The sequence below is a fragment of the Lampetra planeri genome, chromosome 39 (genome assembly GCF_965212315.1).
Source record: "Lampetra planeri chromosome 39, kcLamPlan1.2.h2, whole genome shotgun sequence".
Lineage (NCBI taxonomy): Eukaryota > Metazoa > Chordata > Hyperoartia > Petromyzontiformes > Petromyzontidae > Lampetra > Lampetra planeri.
The window spans coordinates 2,809,417-2,835,312 of NC_136145.1; the positions used below are offsets into that span (position 1 = coordinate 2,809,417).

Here is a 25,896-nt window from a genome sequence, read left to right on the forward strand (position 1 = left end):
GGGCCAAACGTCCCGAAGCTGAAGACACCTGAACAACTACTCGGTCGGGATTATACACCGCAATCATCCCCCCCCACACACACACACATACTACTGCAAACACTTTGCAGGACCCTCCTGAAAAGGAGTCTTGAGACTCGGTGAGGCCTTGCTGGATAAATGAGCGTAAGAATAAAAACGAGGTTTACACAGCCACAGAGTTACTTCTGGGGTTGTGCAACTCGGAAGAGCGTGGACGTTCAAGATCCTCGTGACGGCATTGGCAAGAGCAGGCCCTTGTGTGCTGGCCTCGGGGTTAAAGGATTTAACCGGCAGATTCACACAAGCCGGGACTAAACCGTCGCCATCATCAGCTCCTTTGGGCGGACAATGACTCCGTTTGCGGGCCAAGAGCTGCCAAGTCACCTTGTGCCCGCAGTGACAGCTGCCACTGGGGGTGCCCTTTCAAATGTGTGGAGATGAGGCGCAATCTTCTTGGTTCTTTCGGTAAAGTCACGTAGAAGGGAAATAATGAAATAATAATAAAACGCTGTCTTTCCGACAGACCTGTTCTTCACCTGAGGACGGCTGCTTGCGTTGTGGCCGAAACGTCGCGAGAATTGTAATTTATTATGTTATATTTTTATTATTTTATTATTTCCCTTCTACGTGACTTTACCGAAAGAACCAAGAAGATGAATCCCTACAGTCACGAAAGCTTTAAATCGAAAAATGAGGCGCAATGTTAAGTCGCTTGTCTTCCGTAAAGCGCTGTGGAGATGCCCCGGCGTAGTAGGCGCTACTTCAAAACCAAATCATTGTTATTTTTATTATTTATTTGGTATATGAGTCGTGGGGGTCAGGAGCCCGGGGGTGGGGGGGGGGGGGAGCCCGGGGTGGGTGGAGCACGGGGGGGGGGGGTCCCGGGGTGGGGGGGGAGCACGGGGCGGGGGGTGGCGGGGGGGGGGGGCCTGAGAGGGTCGTCACCTCCGGGTCCATCTCCTCGAGCTCGTCCGTGAGCCGCTGGAGCTCGTCCTCCGTGAGGTCCCCGAGCAGCTGGTCCTCGTCCACGTCGCGGTACTTGTCCATGTTCTTGAGCAGCGACGTCGCCATGGTGACTCCGGGTACCACTACCACCGCTACGGCAACTCCTCCTCACGGCGAGCGAGCGACAGGCCGGCCGGTGACCGGAACCAGAAATACAGAGACGGCCTGCCGGTCACGTCTCTACCGCCCTCGGGCACGCACGGGAGGAGGAGCGCTGGAGGCAACCGCCGGGGGTGCTCTGTTGGAGAGGCAAAAAGAGATGCGAGAAAGTGAATTAATGAGCAAGTTAGTAAATGAGAAAGTTAGTTAATGAGAAAGTTAGTTAATGAGCAAGGTCGAGCTTGGTTTCCTCCAGACCCTTGCCAAAAGCCTTCGTTAAACTCTGAACAATTATTACTTCAGCGCAAAGCACCATTTCGGCCAATAGTTGAGATCCTGTTGTTGTGTCTGGAACGCAGCACCCAATTCAACGGAGAGCAGCAGCCGGGGTGATTTTTGATCCAGCACCGACGGATTCACTCCAATAATTCGGTCGCTCACCGGCAGCCAGTGACCTACGTATAACTCGTCTATCGCTTCGCCCATAGTGACCGTTGTGATGGATTTTAATCAATTATTCCACCACCTCTGTTGAGGACTCAGCCTACCAGACCGACTGTTCCATTCTCACTTCGGCCCCACGCTGCTCGAATGTTGGATTCCATCCCATCATCTCGTGTCCTGAGTCCTTATAACCATGATCAATTCAAGAAATGTTGCACCTTCGATACGGACGTAAAATTATTCCAGAGTTGCGTGGTGTTGGCGTGAGAGGCGTGTTGGCAGTGTGTGGTGCGTGTTGGCTATGTGTGGTGTAGCGGTAGCGTATTGGTCATGGGTGTCTAAAACCTGGATTCAAAACCCAGGATCTCAGCAGTGCTGGTTTGGCACTCCGACCTCTGAGCCATCTAGCCACCTCGACAGCCTGAAGCAATTTAATGTCTTGGTAATTCTACACGCGGGGTGGGGGAGGGGCAGCTTGTGAGCAGATAGCAGATGGCTGCGAAAAAAATAACATCGCACACGGGTCACTGCAGAACTCAGAGCTGCAAGATTGGGTACAATATTGCGGGCTTGTGTAATTGGGCGCAACCGTTGTGGCAAGTGCTGTTAGCGAGCGCCTATGTTTGCCGTACATCGAGGTGCCATAACATGGCTTGCCAGAAGGCAGTGCAACAAACGCAGACAAATATCGCCCGTCCCTTCTGTGCGAGCTTGAGTGTGTCCCCCAGACAAGTGTGCGTTTTGAACAGGTACTCCGAATTTCCTCCCACATGTAAAACACTCCCATTAATTGGCTGAAAATATGTTTAATATATAGAGGACTGCAGAGCTGGGGCAATTGTTGGTGCAGGCTCACAGCCTGGCTGCCTGCCAGCTTGTCTGTGGTTCCTCAGTGATTGTTAGATAATACTTTTTTTATTAAACGGATTAATCACATTTCATTGACCCAAATCAGATAGTAACCTGTCTCCCTTAGTTCAGTGGCCAAAGCTCTTGGAAAAGAGCTTTCATTCCACTTTCCCGACAACGCTCACATGTGGTACTGCTTGTATCCATTTTCAATAATAAATCACCCTTCACTATTCTTTCGTGGTTTTTGTACGGCGAGATACCGCTGCACTCCGAGTGTCGCCCAATGCAATAATGCCTATTCAAATCATTTCACATCAGTTGCAGCTCAACAATACAGCACTGCAAAAAAACAGAGTGGTAAACACACCGATTAAAGCTTTCGTAACTGCAGGGATTCATCTTCTTGGTTCTTTCGGTAAAGTCACGTACAAGGGAAGTAATAAAATAATAAAAATAAAACATTACAAAATAATTCTCACGACGTTTCGGCCACAATGCAAGCAGCCGTCCTCAGGTGGAGAACAGGTCTGTCGAGAAGACAGCGTCTGTCTTCTCTATCTTCTCGACAGACCTGTTCTCCACCTGAGGACGGCTGCTTGCGTTGTGGCCGAAACGTCGTGAGAATTATTTTATTGTTTTATTTTATTATTTATTCTATTATTTATTATATTTTATTATTTCCATTCTACGTGACTTTACCGAAAGAACCAAGAAGGTAAACACACCGATGTTTTGGAAACGACACGTTGTTAAACCAGGGTACTGTTTGTTGCTCGCCACTTGGTATTTTTGGGGCTTTGGACCTGTGCTCAGCAACTGCGTTTTAAAAACAAAAAATACGAACAAAAGCCAATTCGGGCTGTCACAACAGCGGCAATCAAAAAAAGCGAAATAAATAATCCGTATTTGCTGTGCATTCCTGGAAGACCTCAACTTGCGCGGTACAATGTTTTTAAACAAAAATTGGCCGAACCCTTGGGTTGGGTCCCATCCACCGTTGCAGTGAGGGCACTTCAAACGAGAAGCCACCTGGCCCAGGAGACGGGTAAACAGGCCGAGAACGCCAGCAACGTGCCAGCAACGTGCCACACACCCTGCACCTGCTGCTCCGGTGGACTCCGCTAAGTCTCCCCCGCTTGGCTGGGAACTTTGCTTTTCGTTTGTGTGTGCAGCAGAGAGCCTTGGACGTGATGTGCATTGGAGATCTCGCGCATTTGCTGAACATGGCACTCGATGATGGTAAAGGCGCAGCCCCGCAAATGCTCGCTCACGTCAATGCTGGCGGAAAGGCCTCGACTAGAGGGGGATCGAGAGAGCCAACCCACCCCACCTCCCAAGGGTGTTTGGCCTACTCTTCCATGTTGGCAAGATATCTTGATGGAGGTTGGAGTACCCCCTACAGTTTACCTCACCACACACGATCTGCCAATAGACTGTGGTGGGCCCATTTATGCCGCTGGGTGGATAGTTTACGGGGGAGGGGGCAGAGGATGGAGAGGGACTTAAACAATATTGCTCATTGTATTTACTCCCGTGCTAGGATGATCAATTTGAACTGGCGACCTCTGAAGTTAGACTCTTGTGAGCTTACCGCCACGTACAGCAGAGAAGTAAAAACGAACCGATGATTCTTAAGCCTGGCATACAGGCCCCAAATAGTGTCCGCGAGAACCAACATCGATCTATTCACACGCGTCGTATGTCATGGCTTCAAATGACCCTTTCAGCCACTAGTGGCCACTATACTACCCCAAAAAAACAACTTACATTGCATTTAACTTGTGATAGTTGGCGCGTAAATGGAGGCTTTCACAGCATACATGTGGCCACGTGATTACGTGGCATTTAACCCAAGAATCAATTACGAGTTTCTTTATTTGAATCGTGACCTTAACTCACGGACAATTCATCAAAACGCCAGAGGGTGGAGAGGTAAATGGTTACAACTTCGACTTAACTTACAGCAGTGGCATTCTCTTTACAATCAATTCCACTTGACCTACAAAGTAACAATTGAACTTTTCACGCCGATTACCTAAACGCGTGCCGACTGAAGCAGCAGCCCAGCGGGATATTTGCGAATGGATCATCATCATCAGACATGGATCAATCCACTGCTGGACGAAGGCCTCCCCAAGCCGTCATTGTCCCGCGATGCAATAATCCACCCGGCAAGAAATGATTTCATTGCTCCATCTCCGCAGTGGACTTATTCTCGCATGTGTTATTTTCCTTGGCTTTCCCTCCGTTGTTATTATTAATGACAATCATCAATAATCACTTTGGAGCGACGTGTCCTGCACAAGCCCACATGCTTTTACTGTATTAAAAGTGTTGATGTTATTAAACCGAGTGTATAGCCTCTAAATCAGCGGTCCCCAACATTTTTGGCACCAGGGACCGGTTTCGTGGAAGACAATTTTTTCACGGACCGGGGGAGGGAGGGGGGGTTCATCATTGGGTCTTTCCCCCTTTTCAAAGAAGCTCTCCAGCGACGTTTGTTCTTTACTCATTGTGGCTACTAGGGGTTAGCAGCTTGTGGGCTCACCAACACTGTGACTGAGACAAGTGCGCAGTGCGGGAGAGAGGCGCGGACGGAAGTGGTAAACAATAAAATAACGGGTGGGCCAAGCGCGGACTCACCGCTCTCACCTCCTGCTGTACGGCCCTGCTCCTAACAGGCCACGCGGACCGGTACCGGTCTGCGGCCCGAGGGTTGGGAAACGCTGCAAGTCTAAACCATGCATTGCTCCCTCCGTCTCCCATGTTGATTGCATCTTCTCCCCGCTTCTTTGCACCCATTCCAGTTGTTGTTCTATACTTTTCTTTAATGACCACGGTGTTTCTGACCCATGTGTCGGGCAGGTAAACAGCAAGAAAAAGCATTTGCTTGAGGCACACTGGTGCGTTACTATTGTTTATTACCAAGGAGAACAAAATAAAACAAAATGAAAGGAGTGGGCGAGAGCGCGTTTGAGTGCTTTTGGAAAGATGAATGTGCACACGACCTGATTGTATCACTCCGTCTCCATGGATGACATCCACTCGGGCACGTTCCTTCCCTTTGTTGAACAGATAAGACTGATGAAAAACGTTTCTAAAGCTGTACCATAGGTGGACCCAATGTAAAAAGCAACACTTCTAAAGTTCAAGAGACTTATCAGAGCTGAACATGCACTCATGTATTATGCATGTACAGTGCTAGTTATATTCATCCAGAAAACATAGCTCAGATGTCTGAGATGTCACAGCTGAGCTCATGCTGACAGCTACTGGTGGCGATTCTGGATTGTTACAGATAGCATTGACATCACATTGCCAAGACGCAATGAGTGACCAATCTTTATACCGAAGGTTATCAATGAAGAGGTTCAACATGTCCTTACAAAGAGCAGAACGCCGCACAGATGGCGAGTTTTACGCTCGTATTAATCCTATCCCATGGGCGACAGGCACTGAGATAAGCGGATTTTTTCACATGTGATAAAAAAAATTACTCCATGTAACATATTGACATGACATGAAATGTCGGTACGTTAGAGGGAGTAAAACTAAAGGGAGTAAACATTACGCACTTATTACACACAACGTGCTTGCCACAAATTAACCACAATCCCTTGCTGATCTCGTCAAAGAGCATAAACCATCACGCGAACTCCGGTCATCCTCGCAGTGGATTTTGGCGAGCCATCGAAGACGGTCACTGCATCGCGCGCTTTCAGATGCGCTTCAGCGGTGGTCTGGAACATTCTTCCTTCTAATATTTGGAAGCCATTGGAGCTATGCACTTTTAAATCTCGATTGAAAACAAATTTCTTAAAAAATGCATTATTGTGTTTTGTTTGTTGTCCTTCCCTGCACCTCCGATTAGCGTGGTTGACTACGTACGGTACAAAATAGGTGCAACATACGTACAGTACATAGAAATATTTCTTGCAAAGGAAAACAGATTAGAGTGCAAGCGGGTACTAGCAAGTCACGCACATTGGGTGAATCTTTTTCGACAATAATCAATGTGCATTTTGCAAGTAACCATTCAGACAAGAAAAAACTAATTTCTATGGATCATGTTACCTGGATTCTTCTATCCTTTTACAAAACTGTTCTCAACTTAAAAACTCAAAGAATGAAACGACTGGTAATAGAGATAAGAGAGCTTTAATAAGAGAACTTTAATACATTTGGTTGAAGTGTTTTTTTTTCCCTAGACCAAAGGTCGCAGGCCATACCTAGCTCATCATCTGGTTCTGACAGATCAGAATGAGCCCCCACTTGACATTGCACGACAATACATTTTCAAGTAATCGGCGCGACTGACAGACTGACGAAGTAAGTGTCTTATCATGGAGATGGAGTCTTGCTTCACGGCTCGGCTATGCAGGGCCTACAGAGTTCAACGTGGCTGTTGTCCATGCAAAAAATAAATTAATGGAGGGCCATAACTGACATTCAGGTGCCACAACTCTTAGTTTTTCTCCCAAAAGTGTTGTGTAATTTTTCCCCCAATGTTATCCCGGTTGTGCTATCGGCGGCAGTACAACGCTTCGTGTGAGAGAACGGCTCAAGGAAGTGTATATCACAGAATGACCTACAAGACCCCTTCAAGTAACCACTGATCCACACAGCAGGGGGCAGCAGTTTCTCATCCGCAGTGCCTGTGCAGTAATATTGGTTGCATAACAGTGAAACTGATATTTTGTGGAAAGTAAGCCAAATTAAGCGCAGAACAAAATTTCATGTGATGGAATTTTTTGTTCGTCATTGGTGACCGGGCTCAGACAATAAACTCACTTGACTTAAACTTAATAACTGTTTAACCATAGGCAGCTGCCGGAATTAAAAATCCTCGATCTTGACGGCGCCACCTCAGTGCCTCCGTGCCACTTGGCCAACTCATCTTTGAGAATTTGAGTTATTTTCGAAACGTGACTGACCATAATTTTGAACATTGGGGTGTTTACCACAAGGTTCAGCAGTCTCTGGGCACTGAGCTGGAACCACTGAGATCCCTACGTTCGATTCCAAATTTGTAGCCACCTGTGATAAAGCACACACTCTGACCTCCGAGCCTCTCGGCTACCTCAAGTGCCACAATGTTAGTGCTGTACAGATGGTGCAACAAGGTGGGGTCCAGCCTACGAAGCGCTCTCACGGCGATACGGTTACAGCCCGCACCTGTCCGTGGCACGGGGTAACGGAATGTTCACGCCGTCTGCCACACAAGGGGCGGTCAAACAAGTCCTGATGCGGAGGGTTGCCTGCGTTGTTTTAGCCGAGCACTGCCTTGGCAAGCCAGCCATGCGTGGACCGCGAGAATTTAACACTTGCTTTGACGGCCACGGGCTTCATACGGATTCCGCAACGAGTTGCGAGTTCAGCTTCGGAAACACGGTGCTGTCCGCTAAATGGTTTATTTACCGCTGAAAAGGCAGTTGCATACGTTCGGCAAGTTTACAGTAACAAAAATATTATCTCACTTTGAAGGTACTTAGGGGCCGTTCAAAAATGACGTCACGCGATTTTGGACGATTTTTGTTTTGACCCCCCCGCCCCCCTTAGTCACACGGCGTCACAAAAAGTCAGACCACCCTCAAATATGACGTCACAAAGCTCTGCCCCCCCCCCTCCCCCAAAAATAAAACATGCTTCAAATCGCTTTAAACTATTGTCATTGTAGTGCGTATTTAATTTGGTGCTGCACTCTTATTAAAAAGTCTATTTAATTAAGTAGAACGTGTTGTCTATATTTATTTAAAGTTGCGCATTTTTAAGTGACGTCACATTTCTCAACCCCCCCCCCTCCCCCGTCGTCACACATCGTCACAAATGTCTGACCCCCCCACCCCCCCTAGGTGCGTGACGTCATTTATAGACGGCCCCTTATCTGTAGTTTTAGAAATCATGGATTATTTATTGAATAAATCAATGGTGTGACACACATGCAAAAAATGCACTATCACAATTGCGGAGTGAATTCAAAATTGGTGTGCGTACATCCAATACCGTAGTATTTCTTATAGCGTTTCTCCCTTATCAAGAAACGTGGAAAAATCACTTTCTATCCGACTTACGGTCCTAATTAACTAGAAAGCCACTTTAAATCATGCAACTGCTCCCCTTAAACCATTCAGTCCCAGCCAAAGCAGTAAGATTTACTCATAGCTTTTAAAAATACTTCGTGTGGTTTAATGCAAGTGTGCGTACTTGAATGTGGGAACAGCAGCACGATGTGATACACTTAAATCACCCGGATGACACCACCGTGATGCCAGCAAGAGTGTTTGCCCGCGATTGACGGTAACAGCTGATCATTATTACGGACGTCAGTGTCCATATAAAATACCATGCTGTCTGCCACACGGGCGAGATATATGATACTCTTAGTTCTTTCGGTAAAGTCACGTAGGTAAAAAATAAAATTTATTTTAAAAAATGGCATTTGTATTTTTATTTTATTTTATTATTATTTTTTATAATTTTTTTATTTTTTTTATTAATTTTAATTTCATTTTTTACCTACGTGACTTTACCGAAAGAACTAAGAGTATGAATCCTTGCAGTCACGAAAGCTTCAAATCTAGAACGAGATATATTAGTCCGTGCCGGGATTTATTTTGATTCTGTGAGCACCGTTTGTTTTACTTATTACGTTCAGGCCTTGTGAAGGATGGTAGGGGAGGGGGTACAACTTTACAGGAGGTCCCCCAACCCAAAAAAAAAAGAAACCGCGAAAAAGTTCTCAGCCAATTTCAATATTTCATTGCTGACGAATAGTTTGAGCTGTTCTTTTTATCAAATATTTAAAAAAATACAAAAGCACACGCCTGCTAAATATTCCAACATTGGGTACAACCCAGGCACTTGTAAAGTCACTCCCTTTGACAATGGTGATGGAGAATGGGAAGAGATTGGGGGCTCTCACCAGCCAAAAATACCAACCGGGGCCCCAAACTCTACTTGACAGGTCTTCTCGCAGTCACTTGTGATTGTGGCCAGTGTGGCTATTTATAGTGGGCCGTACAGTTCACTTCCATTGGATCGTTGGCATTCTGATGATTCACAATTTAGTTAAGTAGTACTCAATTGTACACTATGATTACGAAGTGGAGGAGTGGTACAGTGCTAAATGCAATGCACTATGGACAAAGCAACCTGAATTACATTTCCAGCCATGGCTAACATAAATGGCAAGTAATATTTCAACCGGTCCTGGGACGCCAAACACTGGTTGAGGATTGACCCAGCCCATCATCACTCCGGAATCATAAAACAAGTACCATTTTTAAACAAGTACCACATTGTGGGGAATCCAACAGCGGCTGTCCTATGGGCAGACTCGCCCCCATCAGAGGAATGTGGAATTTCCACCACTGGATCAAGGCTCTAAACAGGAGGATGAGCACAACATCAACGCTAATTTGAGCACAAAGTCACTTTGACCGACTCTAAGTTAGCAGGTATGTTTAGAATGGTGGTAGTGCAGAAAACATTCTAACCAGTCATTGGCAAATATTGTCATGAATATCTTTTTTAAATAATGTTTTTAGATATCAACATCATGTTACATTAGAGTCATCTTTTTTAAGGATTATAATGTAGCAGCTGTTTGGTACTTAAGCATTCGTACCCGTTCTGGGAAATACAACACTCGCTCTATTCACGCCACACTAATGAAAAGGCACCGATGAAAGTTGGACACAGAACAACAATTCGCGCTTACAGCATTACCCTGAGCTACAGTGAGAGCACACAAAGGTCCGGATCTCTGACACAAAGGCATCAGTGTAACGCATGAAGCAACTTCGAGCTCCGCTTTTTGTGTCGTTTGTAAGTTCCGTGAATAATATTTCGTTTCTCATCCCACTCCTGGCACAGATTGCCACAACGGAGGAAATGCATTAATACTGACTGATTTAATTATAAATAGCAGAGTCTGATTTAAACACCACGAACGGCAGGGACAGTGAGTCAGCTCGAATTTTTTTCAACAGGGCCAATGTCAGAAATAGCGTTGCCACCTGTTCTGGTTTTCCCAGGACGTCCTCCTTTTGAGGTGACCCTACTGGCTAGTAGATGTTGATGACATCGCCTGGTATGCAGGAGGTCGTGGGTTCGATCCCGACCCTGACGACGCCTGCTGCTGCTGCTGCTGTATATTTGGAGTTTGAGTCTCTTTCTCTCTCTCTCTCCGTAGTTTGCACAAAGTCACTTTAAGGTATCGTGAGATATTCTTCTTCACTCACAGAATGTCCTTCTTGTTTGTATTTCAAGAGGTGGAACCCACAGCCAGAGCAGCGCAATAAAGTTTGCTGTTTAAGAATTCTGGTTGTGTCAGAACGGGGCTTCTCAAAATCCCCACGTTAAATCTCAGTAACCACATTTAACGATTGAATCATGAGCGCCACCGTGGAGACTGTAACAGCATAATATGCCTTCTTCACATTATATCTGTGCCTCCACGTAAAAAAAATAAAAGCACTTTACACATCACATCAGCCACAAAAGCTCCCCGTGGGATGTGTAAAAGTACTGTTATTTATTAGGTGGAGGGACCGATATGTGAAGGTGTATTGTCTGCTTATCGTTATGTTAAACCCTGATCCCCTGCGAGCTTTCACAGGGAAGGAAAAAATTAGACAACTGAGCAGTGATGAACTCAACATTTGTAACAGAAAAAGCAAGTTTCCCGATATCAGTCACCAATTTGGTGCCACCCATTTAGTAGGTACGCAAAAATCTGTCAAAACTTGACCCCTCCCCCCCTCCCTGTACGCACGCGGACTTTTTACCGCCCACCCCCCCCCGAATCCTATAGAACGGCCGATATTTAATCCACCCAGAAACAATCAAGGATGAATAATATTAACGTGTTTAAGCAAACAGATAGTCCACCGCCGGACTATCTAACTCATTTGAAGGCCAATGTAGACAAATTATTATCGAGGCTTCACCCTCCCCGTTTCCTATGCATACATTGTCAGTAGACCCCCCCATACGCAAGCGTACGCGTTTAGGTTACCCACCCCCTACCCCCCCTCCATGCGTACCGACTAAATGGATGGCCCCTTTGGCTGCGACCCGCCGTAGCAAAGCGCCGCGTTGTTTGGGTTTAACGCGGGGCGCTGAATGATGGCAGAAAGCTCAGACAGCAAAACAACATTTAGCACGCTCCTCCAAGGCTTTCAAATTTCACAGGTCGGTGCCATTTGCACGTAAGCAGAATTCTCGCCGGGGAGGGAGAAGGGCACGACTCAAAAATGCGAGCTGCGTTTGGCCGCTTGCGTGGCTGCGTGCCTTCACAACATTCACTTAAGTGTTCAGTGTTCAAATCAAGATTGTTCAGTGTTGTTTAGGCTTCTCAATGACGCGAACAAAAGGGCTGGGAAATTAGCACGATACGACGATTCACAACACTCACGTGACGGTATTAGTCTTGTTGGAGATCTACCATATGATCATTTTATCACAGTTCGGAATTAGGTGCGGCTTGGATACATATGAACAAATGTGATATATTCGATAGCAGACTATCATAACATTTCTAACACTTAGTTTAAGCTTTAGTTAAAATTACATTTGGATCATGCTAAAGAATATTAAATTACGTGAATGAGTGTTTCAAATGAATCATGAATTTGTTAATAATTGTCACAGATAACAGATTTTTTTGTAGTAAATTGTAATGGTTCATATCTTGTTTAATTCTAACGAGTTGCTCCTGTGAGATCGTTACACCTATTTAAATAGCCGGGTTAGGTAACACGGTTATTCTGAATACCTAGATTTTATTCCAGAGTACTGTCCTGATGATGCTCGAGGCTGTTGCAAGTGAAAAGTTGTAGGCATTTGCAATATTTGGTGGCGAGAATTCGTCTTCAGCTCGCCAGCGTGAACTGAAACAACAATGATTGGCGCCGTGAAACGCTTGTACACGTGGTGCGTGATGGGGGGGTGTTAATGACGTTAATTTGGCCAGAGTCATTAGGTTGGCGAACGCAAAAATATTTTTTTATTCTTATTTAGAACTTTTGGTATCCGTACCATTCTTATGGCGCAATGCTATTATTCATGCGCCGGTTCACATACTGATATAGTCCACCAGGACACATTACAAATGTACATTTTCCTCGGTTCAGGGTTAGGATTAGGGTTTGAACATAGGTGCATGCACAGCCCTTTTGTCAACTCACTCCCCAACACCTACGGGGGTTATTTGACCATACTTCACCATCCTGGTCAGGGCAGGTTGAAGGTGGGGTGCATTGACATGGGAGCATAGCACGGTAAAACAATGGCTTTACCACATTGCCCTCTGCGAAATGAAATAAATCCCACTGGATGGAAATTATATTATGAATGGATCTTCTGCGGTTTGGGGTGCGAGTTAGCGTCCTCGTGCACGAGAGCAGCATAACCACTTTGAATAATAGCCACTTAGACGCCACAAGTGTCCGTGTCATCGATTGGCAGAGAACGTTACATCTATTTCTTATCAACATAGCACCATACGGGACTTAACTCTGCACTCTACAAAGTAGAGCTGGGACCGTTCGACAATTAAGTCGATTGCTGTGGTCAATTAGTTTAAAATTGGTGGATTCCCGGACATTCTGCTACCAGGTGGGAAATCTTCTTCAAGGCATGGCCAAGTTGGTTGCGGCCGATGATATCACCAGGCTTTGCCCATCACCTTCCGTTCAGCGGCACACCACCAGCAAGAGGCGAGGCTTTAATATTTTTTTCACCAAATGTTTTCTTTTCACGTGATTCGTGAAATCAATTGAGCGGAGTAAGGGAATTAAATAATTCTCAGAGGGGCCCTGCTCAACTTCAAACGCCCGTGGCAAACGGATGAGCAACACGTCCTGGAAGAAAAAAAGTCAGCAAGCGCTTTTGCAGCAGCAGCAGCATCATCAGCATCATCAGCGCACGTCTCGCGAGACGGACGTATATAGAGGGGGCGTTAAATATAGAACGAGTGCGAGGGCCGAGAAGGGTACACAGGCCTCGCATTCCTCGAGCAGGCACTTGACGAGCAAAGCCCTCTCTTCTCCTGCCCTGCAACTCCACGTGTCCATCACTCCGCCATGCAGCAACTGTTTGCGTTTTAAATCTAGATTTGAAGCTTTCGTGACTGCAAGTATTCCTATTCTTAGGTTTTTTCGGTAAAGTCACGTAGGTAAAAATTTAAAATTAATAAAAGTAAAATAAAAATAAAATAAAAATCACGACGTTTCGGAGGCAACACAAGCTTCCGTCTTCAGGTGGAACCGTCACAGCACGATAGCTGTATCAAGTAAATGAGAGATTCCAAGGGATACTACCCCGTATATATTTAGATAAGATAGATAGATACACGGCGCACGGTCACTGCAGAGGGTGGCCCATATTGTCTTGTGCCTTCACATTAATTTGCCCCTAACATTTTTTTGTTCCCTTTGCACATTAATCTCTGTTTTAAGCAAACCTTACTTTAAAAATAAAGCTGTAGAGAAGTAAATGGGGGGGGGGGTATCACAAGACATCTGGACCATCCTGTCCACTAACAAACCCCCAACTCGCTTCTTGTAACTTCCACCGTGCCTGCAAGTAAATATTGAGCCCCATACACAATAACAAGGGCACGTGCGGGCATACTTTACAAAAGCAAGTCACGAGGTATAGCCGTGTTGAGTTCCTTCCATATATATTTATTTCTTTGTGTGTGCGTGTGTGTTTTTGCCCACATTATCGTCACTTGCAATGCACGCATGGAAAGTTTGGCTGTGTTTATGTGTGTGCTCGCTTTGCCGTGGTGGTGGCAGCAGGAGCTAGCGAGGCTACAGTGCCCTTGGTTTTCCTTTTCTATTTTTTGACATCGCTGTTAAAATTGTACCGTCGAGGATCGGTCGTGTCAAGAGAAGTTGTCCACTTTGAACCTATTTCTGATGTCCCTTAAAATATAATTTGTTTGATCCACACACTAGGGGGCGGAGATTCTCGCATGCTCAGCGACATGCCCAATGTTTGGCATTCAAACAGAATATGTTTAGTTTTTAATCCCAGAGCTGGGATTTATAAGATTAAATGAACACCCACATTTAATGTGATGGAGGGTTTTTTGTTGTTGTTGTTAACAGTCATTAGTGCATGGGCTGAGACCACCAACTCGCAACGTTTGGAAACCCCGGTTTAACAATAACTTATTAAGACTAACTTATTAACCAGGGAAAGCCACTCCTAGTCTGAAGACTGTTTCAGGATAATTCTTCATAACCAGGGAAAGCCACTCCTAGTCCGAAGACTGTTTCAGGATAATTCTACATTAGGATGTTTGACCAACACCAAATTACATTTTATGTCTTCAGCTGTGGGAGGAAACCGGAGAATCGGGAGGAAAACCATGCAGAACGAAACGGACAAACTCCACAAAGCTGCCCCGAGGCAGGCATTGAACCCAGGTCCTTCTTGTTGCAAGGCACAGGTGTTACCACTGGGCCCATCCTGCAACGACGCATCGATTGCTCAAAAAAGTAAATGGCCTCGAGCAAGACAAAGTCACCCCTTGTCAACATTGTTCAGGACCGTATTTTTTTCTCAGCCGCGCCACGTTCTCAGTAGGACCTCTATAAGCTCCAGATCCCCAGAGATCCTCCCGTCCAATAAGTCTCAACTCCACATCTGCCCCCGGCTTGCCACAATCCCAGAAGCTCGCTTGAAGCTCCCAGTGTTCGGTTGCGTAACATTTCCCCGAGGAATCTCGCCCGCCCGCTCCCCCCCGAATCAATTAAAATCAGTGCGAATCACGGAGAAAACTTCACGTAAGTAAATGCACGTTACGCAACCGAATACGGCTCCCCTCGCCCCCCTAGAGGTGTGTTGCAAATAAACACCGTAAGTGAAAGGAGACCGCTGAGTTTGGCGTGTGAGTGCAAGTTAAGTTTTTATATCCGATAAAATCTCCACTCCCGACAATCCATGCTCTGCTGTCCATCCACCTCCCTTTGGATTCAACTCTGAACTGCCAGCTCTGTGACCTTACTCAACTCCCTTCTAATCCCAGGTCCCTCCATCCCCTCAAGCTCCCCTAATCCCAGATGCCCTCATTCCAGCTCCCCGTCCCTGAATCCCATCTTCCCAGCTCCCTTCAACTCTACAACCTCCCTCGGCCCAGCTCCTTTCTGCCCCCCACCACATCTAACCTCCCTTCAAACTCAACCTCTCTGCAACGCCACCAGCTTGGACCCAGTGCCCGTTAACCCCACACACACAGACAGCCCCCCCTCCAACTCCACATCGCCCCTCCAAGTTGCCCTTCAGTAACGTCTCGCCTCGGTCTCAACTCGTCGTAAGTTGCCAGCAACCCAGGTAAGACCCCCCCACCCCCAGTGTCCCCTTCAACTCTACCAAGATCCCTTTAAACAAAACCCAAAACTCCACAGCTCCCCTCTGATGGCTTTGCTCTGACGGGAGTCCATGCAACTCACGGCTTGGGAAGGAGCGAGAGAGAGAGAGAGACGAGGAGATTAATACCCGGGACTCACTGCTGCTGATGATGATGGCGACGATGTTACTCCTGCTGCTGCCAAAGCTGTAGTCCCTCCTGTTGCTGTAGTTGCTGCCGCTGCAGTCGCTGCTGTAGCCGTGACCTCGGCAAAGTCTCCCCGCGGTCTCCACTCCCCTCCTCCTCCTCTCCCATCTCACGTCACTCGCTTGCCAGTCCCCGCCCTCGGCTTCCATGGCAGCCGCAATGAATAACAACCCACAGAGCCACCACCACCACCACTAACCAGCACGAGCTGGGGAGATGCGAGTACGCCCCGTGTCCACTGCGCAGCGATGTGGCACTAGAGATGTTATTGTTGATGTCCGTGACAAACGCCGGTCTCTCTCACCCCCCCACCCCATCTCTCTCGCTCGCCCTCTGTTGGCTTGAGGTGTTCATGGCGGAGGAATTCATGGCCACCCACAGGCCCCCCACTGAGTCACATTGAGCCCTGCAGACTCGATAAATGGCCTGAAATCAAATGTTTCCCTCTGGATACTGCAAAGTATGATCTTGTGTTTTGATTTGAAAAATGTTGATACTCCTACTGATTCATAATCAAAGTTTTTGGGTTAGATCGCGTTTTTTTTATAAATGTGTCGTAACCCTCCACCACCCGACACGGCCAATCAGCAAAAAAGTGTCACGTTGACAAAAGACAAATAGTTCACTGCTTTAGGCCACCGGTGTGTTGAAGCGTGAAACCACAACATGTTTTCTTGTTCATGTTTTTGTTTGTTGCGGTTGCACCCGATTCAAGAGCCGAATGGCTCACAGGGCTATACCTCTTCTTGGTTCTTTCGGTAAAGTCACGTAGAAGGGAAGTAATAAAATAATAAAAATAAAACATAGGGCTATACCTAATAAATGCAACTGAAACTGATATTTCGCTCGTCGGCTCCACCCGTAGTGGCACAACTTGCGAGTGGTTCCGATTTCTCGATGTGGCCAATGACAATTAATTACGTGGTAAAACATCGGAAACGAGAGGGACGTCAAATTGCTCTTTTCAAATGGTTGTCACGTGACAATGAATTATGTCATAAACATTTTTGCTCTCAGCCATAAAAATACATCGGTACTTACAAAGTTGGTTGCTACCTTAGGGGCCGTCCATAAATGACGTCACGCGATTTTGGACGAATTTTGACCCCCCCCCCCCCTCGTCACACGGCGTTACAAAAAGTCAGACCCCCCCTCAAATATGACGTCACAAAGCTCTGCCCCCCCCCCCCCAAAATAAAACATGCTTCAAATCGCTTTAAACTATTGTCATTGTAGTGCGTATTTAATGTGGCGCTGCACTCTGATGTTGTAAGAGAAAACATTTATTAAAAAGTATATTTAATTAAGTAGAACGTGTTGTCTATATTTATTTAAAGTTGCGCATTTTTATGTGACGTCACCTTTCTCAACCCCCCCCCCCCCTCGTCACACATCGTCACAAATGTCTGACACCCCCACCCCTAGGTGCGTGACGTCATTTATGGACGGCCCCTTAGGCAGTGACCAATTTCTAATCTGGCCCCTTGGACTATACATAACAACAATGATCATGAGCGTTGTTGTGGAGAAAGTAACAAAATTAATCAACTAAACTATTTAAGCAATGTCTCCATCATATATTTGTCTATCCGCATAAAAACGTACAAAACACAAACGGCCCCACGGCCTTGTGGGAGTACATGGAAAATAAATAATTCACAACCAGACGGTCGTAGTAATAGGTGTTTACCCTTTAAACTGGTACAAAAACTGACACCTTTATACAATGCATCATGTTTGCAATAACCACAACACAAGCAGCCAAAATGCAAACAAAAAGAAAACAACTCTGATAATGATAATGATAATCACTGTCCTTGAAGTTGATTGGTCCACACACAAGACAGCTTTTCTTAGAGCCTAGTCTCCATTGGTGTTGGACCAGATGACACCAAAAGGCGTACAACTCAAAGACAGCGCACTATCAGAGTATTGAGAGCTCGGGGTAAGCATTTACACTATGAGACCTCCTTTACCAGTGGCAAAATATAGTAGTAGGTTTTTACTCTTTAGACTGGTACAAAAACTGACACCTTTATTAGTTTAAAGGGTAAAAACCTACTACTATATTTTGCCACTGGTAAAGGAGGTCTCATAGTGAACCAGACGGTCCTTTATAATACACTCCCGAAAGGTCGTGAGGCCGTTGGGTTGTGAAAAAGCTGATATTTTTATATTGAAAGACAAACATATATTTCCATATTCTTAGGTTTTTTCGGTAAAGTCACGTAGGTAAAAATTTAAAATTAATAAAATAAAATAAAAATCACGACGTTTCGGAGGCAACACAAGCTTCCGAAACGTCGTGATTTTTATTTTATTTTTATTAATCTTAAATTTTTACCTACGTAACTTTACCGAAAAAACCTAAGAATATGAATCCTTGCAGTCACGAAAGCTTCAAATCTAGAAATATATTTCCATATTATTTTGCTCCATGATTTTGGTCGTTGTCAAGCCATCATACAAAGACAAATATCCCCGTGTAGCCTTTAACAGATTATAGTGGCAATTGCTGTAGGGAGCATCTCCTGTCGCAGCTCATCCCTCCCTACTGGCTGACTGCTGCGCACATTAAATTCACGACCCCACGCGCATCTGCAACCACCACCACACCATTGTACGAGATGCGGTGGGGCTTCAAAATGAAAGGCTCAGAGCCAAGAGGAAGGAAGAGGCAATGGGTCCTCAATATGTGTGTCGTGTCTGAAGAGGAGGCCCAAATAATACGTTGCCAAGGCACGTGATTACCGTTGTGCATTCTTGTGTTTTTCGTCACTGCAACATTGACGCAAACGATCACTGCTCATTTAAAGCTTTCGTGACTGCAGGGATTCATATTCTTGGTTCGTTCGGTAAAGTCATGTAGAAGGGAAATAATAAAATAATAAAAATTAAACAATAAAATTCTCACGACGTTTCGATTGCAACACAAGCAATCATCATGAGGTGTGAAAACCACGCCACTTTTTTCAAAATTTTCTTGCTGTGGCTTTCACACCTGATGATGATTGCTTGTGTTGCAATCGAAACGTCGTGAGAATGTTTTTGTTTTATTTTTATCATTTTATTATTTCCCTTCTACGGGACTTTACCGAAAGAACCAAGAATATGGATCCCTGCGCAGGCAAAATGTATCCTCAACGCAATCCACGCCGCAGGCTGGATTGGAACCGTGAGATTCTGCAACAATCGGCGAGCGTGCTTCCGGCCGTGCGATGTGACCGCCACTAATCCAGGGTGGAATGGCTATATGGTGACTGATATTGCGAGACTGGAATTAAATTAATTTCCACATGGTTTTAAATCAGGCTTGGGGGAACCTACGGTCTGTGGCCAAGAGGCCTACCGCATCGAAAATGTCTGCAAGTAATGTCCGCCACGTGTATCTTAGCCACACTAATCGGGTACTGGTGTGGAATATATTTGACCTGGCAACACTGTGCTTCTAATTTTAACGTGCGCACGACACTTCATTTTATTGCAAGGGCCTTTTTTCAGTCACATCATTGGGGAGTGTGTGTTAATGCAGATGCCTGCCAAAGGTATTTGAAAGTCCTATTCAGTCCTCAACAAGGAAAGGGTTCCTCCTCATTTACTTGATACAGCTGTCGTGGCTGTGACGGTTCCACCTGAAGACGGAAGCTTGTGTTGCCTCCGAAACGTCGTGATTTTTATTTTATTTTACTTTTATTAATTTTAATGTTTTATCTACGTGACTTTACCGAAAAAACCTTAGAATATGAATAAGGGTTCCTCACCCTTGGTTTAAAGTGACAACAGCTGATCATGCCACACCCGCCCGCACTGCGCACGAACAAAAATGGAAACAGAATATGCACCCGGCCCCCACAAGACCACCGATTGCCAGCTAAATCAGAAGCCAAGAGCTCCTCAAATAGCTTTTTTTTCAAGCCCTTCGTATAGTTTTTGGATCAAATGCGCTTTGTAACTCTTTTTTTCCCGTCCAACAACTTTACGGAAGCCACTGGCTCCGCAAAACATCGGACAGGAGTCCTCCACTATTGGCGCTTATCATCATCATATACCGTCAGTTGCAGCAGTTTACATGTCAATCCTCTCCATTATCGTGCCTCCTCCACTCCATGAGCCCGTCTCTGTCTCGGTCGTCCTCTGCCTCGGTTGCCTTTCACGAGCGTGGGGAGCACTGCGTTGGTTGGATGTCCGCAAATTCTACCGACGGTACTTGAGTTTTAGCTTTGCGTTCGAATGCACAAGCGTTGGTTTGCTGAACGTTGAATAACGCCAAATATTCCCCGACTTAATACATTACCCACTGTATTAGGCTCAGCCTGGAATCACCGAGGGCTGCAGGCGTGATTGAGAGTGCCGTCTGGTGTTGCAGGCAAGAGCGCATGCCTGTGGTGGGGGCATTCGTGCACGCCGCCCCCCCCCGTCGCCTCTCAGCACGGATGACAACGCGTCAGAACGACTCAGCCAAAACCAGGGGAAGCCCACCAGGCATGACTATCCCTCACAAGCACGACCCGCCAATCATCCACGGGCATCGTCAACCATTAGCGCCACGCGCTGGCTCCAGGGCGAGCGGCCACTGGAACTGCCGTAGCACCGCAGCCGTCCTTCTGAATTATCGTCTAAATCCTGGACAGCTTGGCTTACTGGGGAGAAGGTGCACTTCAATTTGGATTAGGGATTATGTGACGCAACTATCAATAGGGGGGGGGGGGCACTCGAACGCCAATCTGTTTGGTGGAGTTTCATACCCTCCCCCCCCCCCACCACATATGATTAAAATAATGCTTTGCATTTTTAACACATTCCAAGTATGTCAGCATTAATGCATTAGCTCTGTCCGTCTCCACGGATGTCTATCCGGTCTGTCTGTCGAGGGTGCACGATAAGGCTTAAAAGGTGAATCCAATAGTACCAAAATGTCATTGTGAAGATGCGTCACTATTAGGGACTTTCCCAGGTGAAAACCAGTCAAATTGATCAAAGCGTTGCCCAACACTGTTGCAACCAGTCTGGATTTGCCACCCGAGACTGGGAATTGGCTTATGTTGAGATGGCAGGATCTAATTTGCACCGAGGTTTGGTGGTATTGTGTTGAACTTTGTGACAATATTCTGCAGTGTTTTTGATAGACCTAAGGTCATTGAGAAATATTTCTGGTCTTCTTGGTTCTTTCGGTAAAGTCACGTAGAAGGGAAGTAATAAAATAATAAAAATAAAACATAATAAAACAATTCTCACGACGTTTCGGCCACAACGCAAGCAGCCATCCTCAGGCGAAGAATGAAACACCCCAAGCTTGGAGCGTATATTTAAGCTGGGTTAGAGGGGGGGGAGGTGGGAAGAAGAGCGCCTAAACAAAATAATTTGCATATCAAGAGGAATTCAGCATATGGAAAATGCGTAGGAGGTGGGCGGGGGGGGTTCCAAATCAATACTATGCCCGTGCATTATGCAGGATTAGCAGCATCAAAGGGGGGGGGGGGAAGGGGGGGAGCATTAACAAAGGAAAGGAATGTTAATAGTATGTAGCTGTAGTTACTAAACAACCACGTAAAAAACTACAGTATAAACTGCATGACAAACTAAAGTATAAACTACATAGCATCATCAGTAAACTTACTATACTCTACAATAAGCTGAGTTACTAACAGTAAGTAATACATGAAAAATTCTACGTTGTAAAAAAAATATATAATATGCTTCCATCTAAACTTTATTCTCTTACATCACATATTATATATTTTTTTTACAACGTAGAATTTTTCATGTATTACTTACTGTTAGTAACTCAGCTTATTGTAGAGTATAGTAAGTTTACTGATGATGCTATGTAGTTTATACTTTAGTTTGTCATGCAGTTTATACTGTAGTTTTTTACGTGGTTGTTTAGTAACTACAGCTACATACTATTAACATTCCTTTCCTTTGTTAATGCTCCCCCCCTTCCCCCCCCCCCCTTTGATGCTGCTAATCCTGCATAATGCACGGGCATAGTATTGATTTGGAACCCCCCCCGCCCACCTCCTACGCATTTTCCATATGCTGAATTCCTCTTGATATGCAAATTATTTTGTTTAGGCGCTCTTCTTCCCACCTCCCCCCCCTCTAACCCAGCTTAAATATACGCTCCAAGCTTGGGGTGTTTCATTCTTCGCCTGAGGATGGCTGCTTGCGTTGTGGCCGAAACGTCGTGAGAATTGTTTTATTATGTTTTATTTTTATTATTTTATTACTTCCCTTCTACGTGACTTTACCGAAAGAACCAAGAAGATGAATCCCTGCAGTCACGAAAGCTTTAAATCGAAATTTAAATATTTCTGGGTTTGGTCCGTGAAAAACGTGGCAACCCTTGGTGCTCAATATTCAATAATAAAAGGCACTGTAAGGATTACCTTTGGACACAAAAGGTGATTACGTCATCCGTCGACATCACACATCATGCACACCTTCCGTTCCAATAATATATGATGGGACACGTTATACAGCGTTACAGGATCCATGGGTATGCTTGATTTTTCTTCCTTTTTTAATTTTGTAGGATGTGTAACAATAGCGTGGCAAGAACATGTGCTTAAGAACAAGTACTTTATTGTATGCAACAAATGCAGAGATGGAAGAGCAGACATTCATATTTGTAGGCTTTTCCATGATGCCAAGGTCGGTAAGAGCATGTCAAGATTGGTTGAGTTAGTAAACCACACCGGAGTACGGGCTTCCGTGCTGGCCACTTCAGTCACTGCTGCACAGTGTCTCAAGACAATGGGGAATGGTCAAACAAGGGTTTATACATCTGCAGTAACTGCATAATGTGTGGATGTATGTTGAACTCCTTTCGCAGCGTACATAGCCAACCATGCTAATCGGAGGGATGAATGGATGAGGACCCACAAACCTCTTGACCAAAGTATATCCTTCCACATTAATGCTGCCTTATTCGCCTCTGGCCAGGGCTAAGGCATCTTGTTCAGATACCACGATGTCAACCGTGCAATTGCTATCAATCGTCACCGGCAACACATTTACGAAACGCGATTTGGGCAACTTTCAGTAGTAATGGCAACGAGTAATCGAGTTTTGTCTAGCCAATGAAAACATAGTTTGTTTAAAAGTGTGTTTGATGAAGTTTTTCGTCTACGGCACATCCAGTTGCTCACCGGGGGAAAGAGCGATCAGATTTCTCCAGATTGGGGAATTTCCTTTTTGTTGTTGTTGCTGTTGCTGTTGTTTACAATAAAACAAGAGCAAATGGTGCGGGCAACCATTGCCGGTGAGGATTGCTCACAACGAATTTCCTAAAATTGCCCTGGCAGCTGACAGCGCGAGTGACCACGGCGGTCCATAGAAGGGTGTGAGTCCTGGGGTAAATCACACCGTGAGGACTCCCCCCCCCTCCAAACTAAACCGAAAGTATTACATCTGACACCGTGACGTCGAAGCGTGGGGCCCCCCAAAGCGCGGGGCCTGGGGCAGTCACCCCGATTCACTGTCACCCTAGGGACGGCTATACTGGTGACTTTCGCGCACCAGACTAAAAGGTACGAAAGTCTCTAAGATTGTTAAAGCTGATGCTGAGCATGGCTCGGAGTCAGTGTCTGCATGTTTGAACAACGTGTTAGAAATGGTTTAAAGATATAAGTGCAAATTTGAGCTTTTGCCAGCCTCAAGTGAGTCCTTTCAAAAAGATCCAACGTTGCTGATTTGTATGCGATAGCCCACTACATGCCGACGATGCAACTTGTTTATTGCATCGGATTGAAACTAAATAATTTACATGTACCTTTTCTGACAGTCATCACGTAAAACGAGCTGCCTATGCTGCTATTAAAATAAAACCCAGAGATAAAACCCAACGTTGCTTAAGCGGCCGTGTGTTTAACGCAAATAGGTAATTTCGCAGCCCAAAACGTGTCGAACAGATGTATTGATATCATATGCATTCAAATGCAGCCGGGGTGAGCATAATTGCGTTACAAAAGCAAATATTTTTTTGTTTCTGGGTAGTAAGTGTTATTTCCTAATTGCTTATGCCTCAAAAGTACAGAAAATGGCTATTATTACCCACAAACTTGTGACCATGACAGTGATATTTAGAAATTTACCTATTTTTAATGAGAAAACACGTGTGCATTTGTGTCATTCCTTCACGTAAAGTCCTGGTCACAAAGGCAACATTTGTGGGGAATAATAGCCATTTGCTATACTTTTGAGGCATAAGCAATTAGAAAAAACACTTACTACCCAGGAACAAAAATCGTGTTACATAGTGAATTTATAATGAATAGCAATGCCTCTCAGTCCAGCTGTTGCCGATGCCACGAGGCTACCCATTCCTGCCAAAGCATCACATGCCACCCCCAAAGCTAGGCTTCTTCGACAGGCTCTTATACCTATTTTCCACTGTACAACCGAGCCGTGCTGGGGCCATGCCAAGCCAGCCCCGCAACGACTCAAGAGGAGGTGCCAGGTTCTTTTTTCCACAGCAGAAGAGCCGTGCCCGCTGACACGTGTTGACGACATGGTGATGCTGTCCTCAAGTGTTAATGGACTGATGCAACTAGAATTAATGTCATTAGCCTGACTCCTGACCCTGCTTGGCACCGAGTCCAATTCAGATGCATTATGAGGCCAGTGTATCATGGTTTCGTTCCAGAATGGCACAGACATTAGCCAGTGGAAAACCACCCATATAACCACTGGGGGCCCTGCTCTAGCTTGGCTAGGATGTGATAGTGTAAAATGGATATTCGGGAGCCTGCGTCCAATATGGGTGAAGCATTTTTATTTGATCCATTGTTGGGTGTGGCCGATTAACCTCTGCCTGTTACTGGAGATTATCTCTGTTCTTAGAATACAGCAGCAGAAAACTGGAATGACTTCACATCGACTGGACCATTATGGGCTACGTTAGGCTCATTTTACTTGAATGCCCCTTGAACAAAACTGAAAATAAAAATAAGTTATTAAACAAAAAAAGCAAAGGCTGCTCATTAAAAAATCAAACCGATGGAAAAATGGTATTTAGTGTACTCAAAGGCAGCTTGAGAATTAAACACATACAACAATGAATTTGCAGAATACACATTTCCCAGTCATACACATCGGTAAAAACAAATGCGTAGTGGTCAGACCTATTAAAACAAAGTTTTCGCAAAGAAGAATGTAAAAATGCATCGTACAGAAATTTAGGGAGCTTATTACTGTACAAGTAACACCATGCAATGCTCGGGCAAGCAGGCTTTCACAACCTGACCATTAGCTTCACCGCGGAACGCAAGTCTTCCCTCCTGTATATGTACAAACAGCACGCAGGTGTCAGAAACATATGGTAAATTAATTAACACTATACATTAACAACAGCAACGTCCTCACGCTAAAATACAATTGCATTGATGAACACAAAAAACCCAAGAGAAATAAATCCCCCCACCTTCAAGTCTCTCGCAGCGGCGTCGTTTTACCAAATGCGTTCCTGCGGCGCCGAAGTCGTCGCAACGTGTCAGACGGAGGCGGCAACGCGAGTTGTGTCACAATTACAAAAAACACAAAACCCAAACTTTTAAAAATATCACGCCTACTACGGCGCACACAGCTCCGCCATTTACAGCATCTCACTTGTCAACAAGTCACCAAGCGCGCGACCGATGCGTTACGCGTGGCTTTTTGTTCAGTGGCAGGGGCTGGGATTAAGAACTTGGATCGTGCGTTCATGTTACGGCCAACGATATAGCGGCCTACATTCACAACATTTGATGCCGCAGACAAAGCGATGGGGGCAAGTTTATCAAATCACTTCTTTGCCCACCCACCAGCATACGTGGGTTACACCAGTTAGTCGATCGGCTGGTCGTGTGTGGTGGGGTAAATTGTAGGTAAAACCCACCTCTTGCAAGGCATAGGGCTGGTGTGGA

The 25,896-nt window shown here is 45.5% G+C and overlaps 1 protein-coding gene across 1 annotated transcript in view; it reads right to left on the reverse strand.

Annotated features, from left to right (window-relative positions):
- The window catches only part of LOC144731485 (tropomodulin-1-like), a 33,456-nt gene extending 17,345 nt beyond the window's left edge, over positions 1–16,111 (reverse strand). The window contains exons 1-2 of the mRNA XM_078612565.1: positions 15,945–16,111; positions 967–1,264 (exon numbers count right to left, since the gene is read on the reverse strand). Coding sequence (XP_078468691.1) covers positions 967–1,092 — 126 coding nt within the window. The 5' untranslated portion in view covers positions 1,093–1,264; positions 15,945–16,111. The remainder of the gene's footprint in view (positions 1–966; positions 1,265–15,944) is intronic.
- Between the last annotated feature and the right edge of the window lie 9,785 nt (positions 16,112–25,896).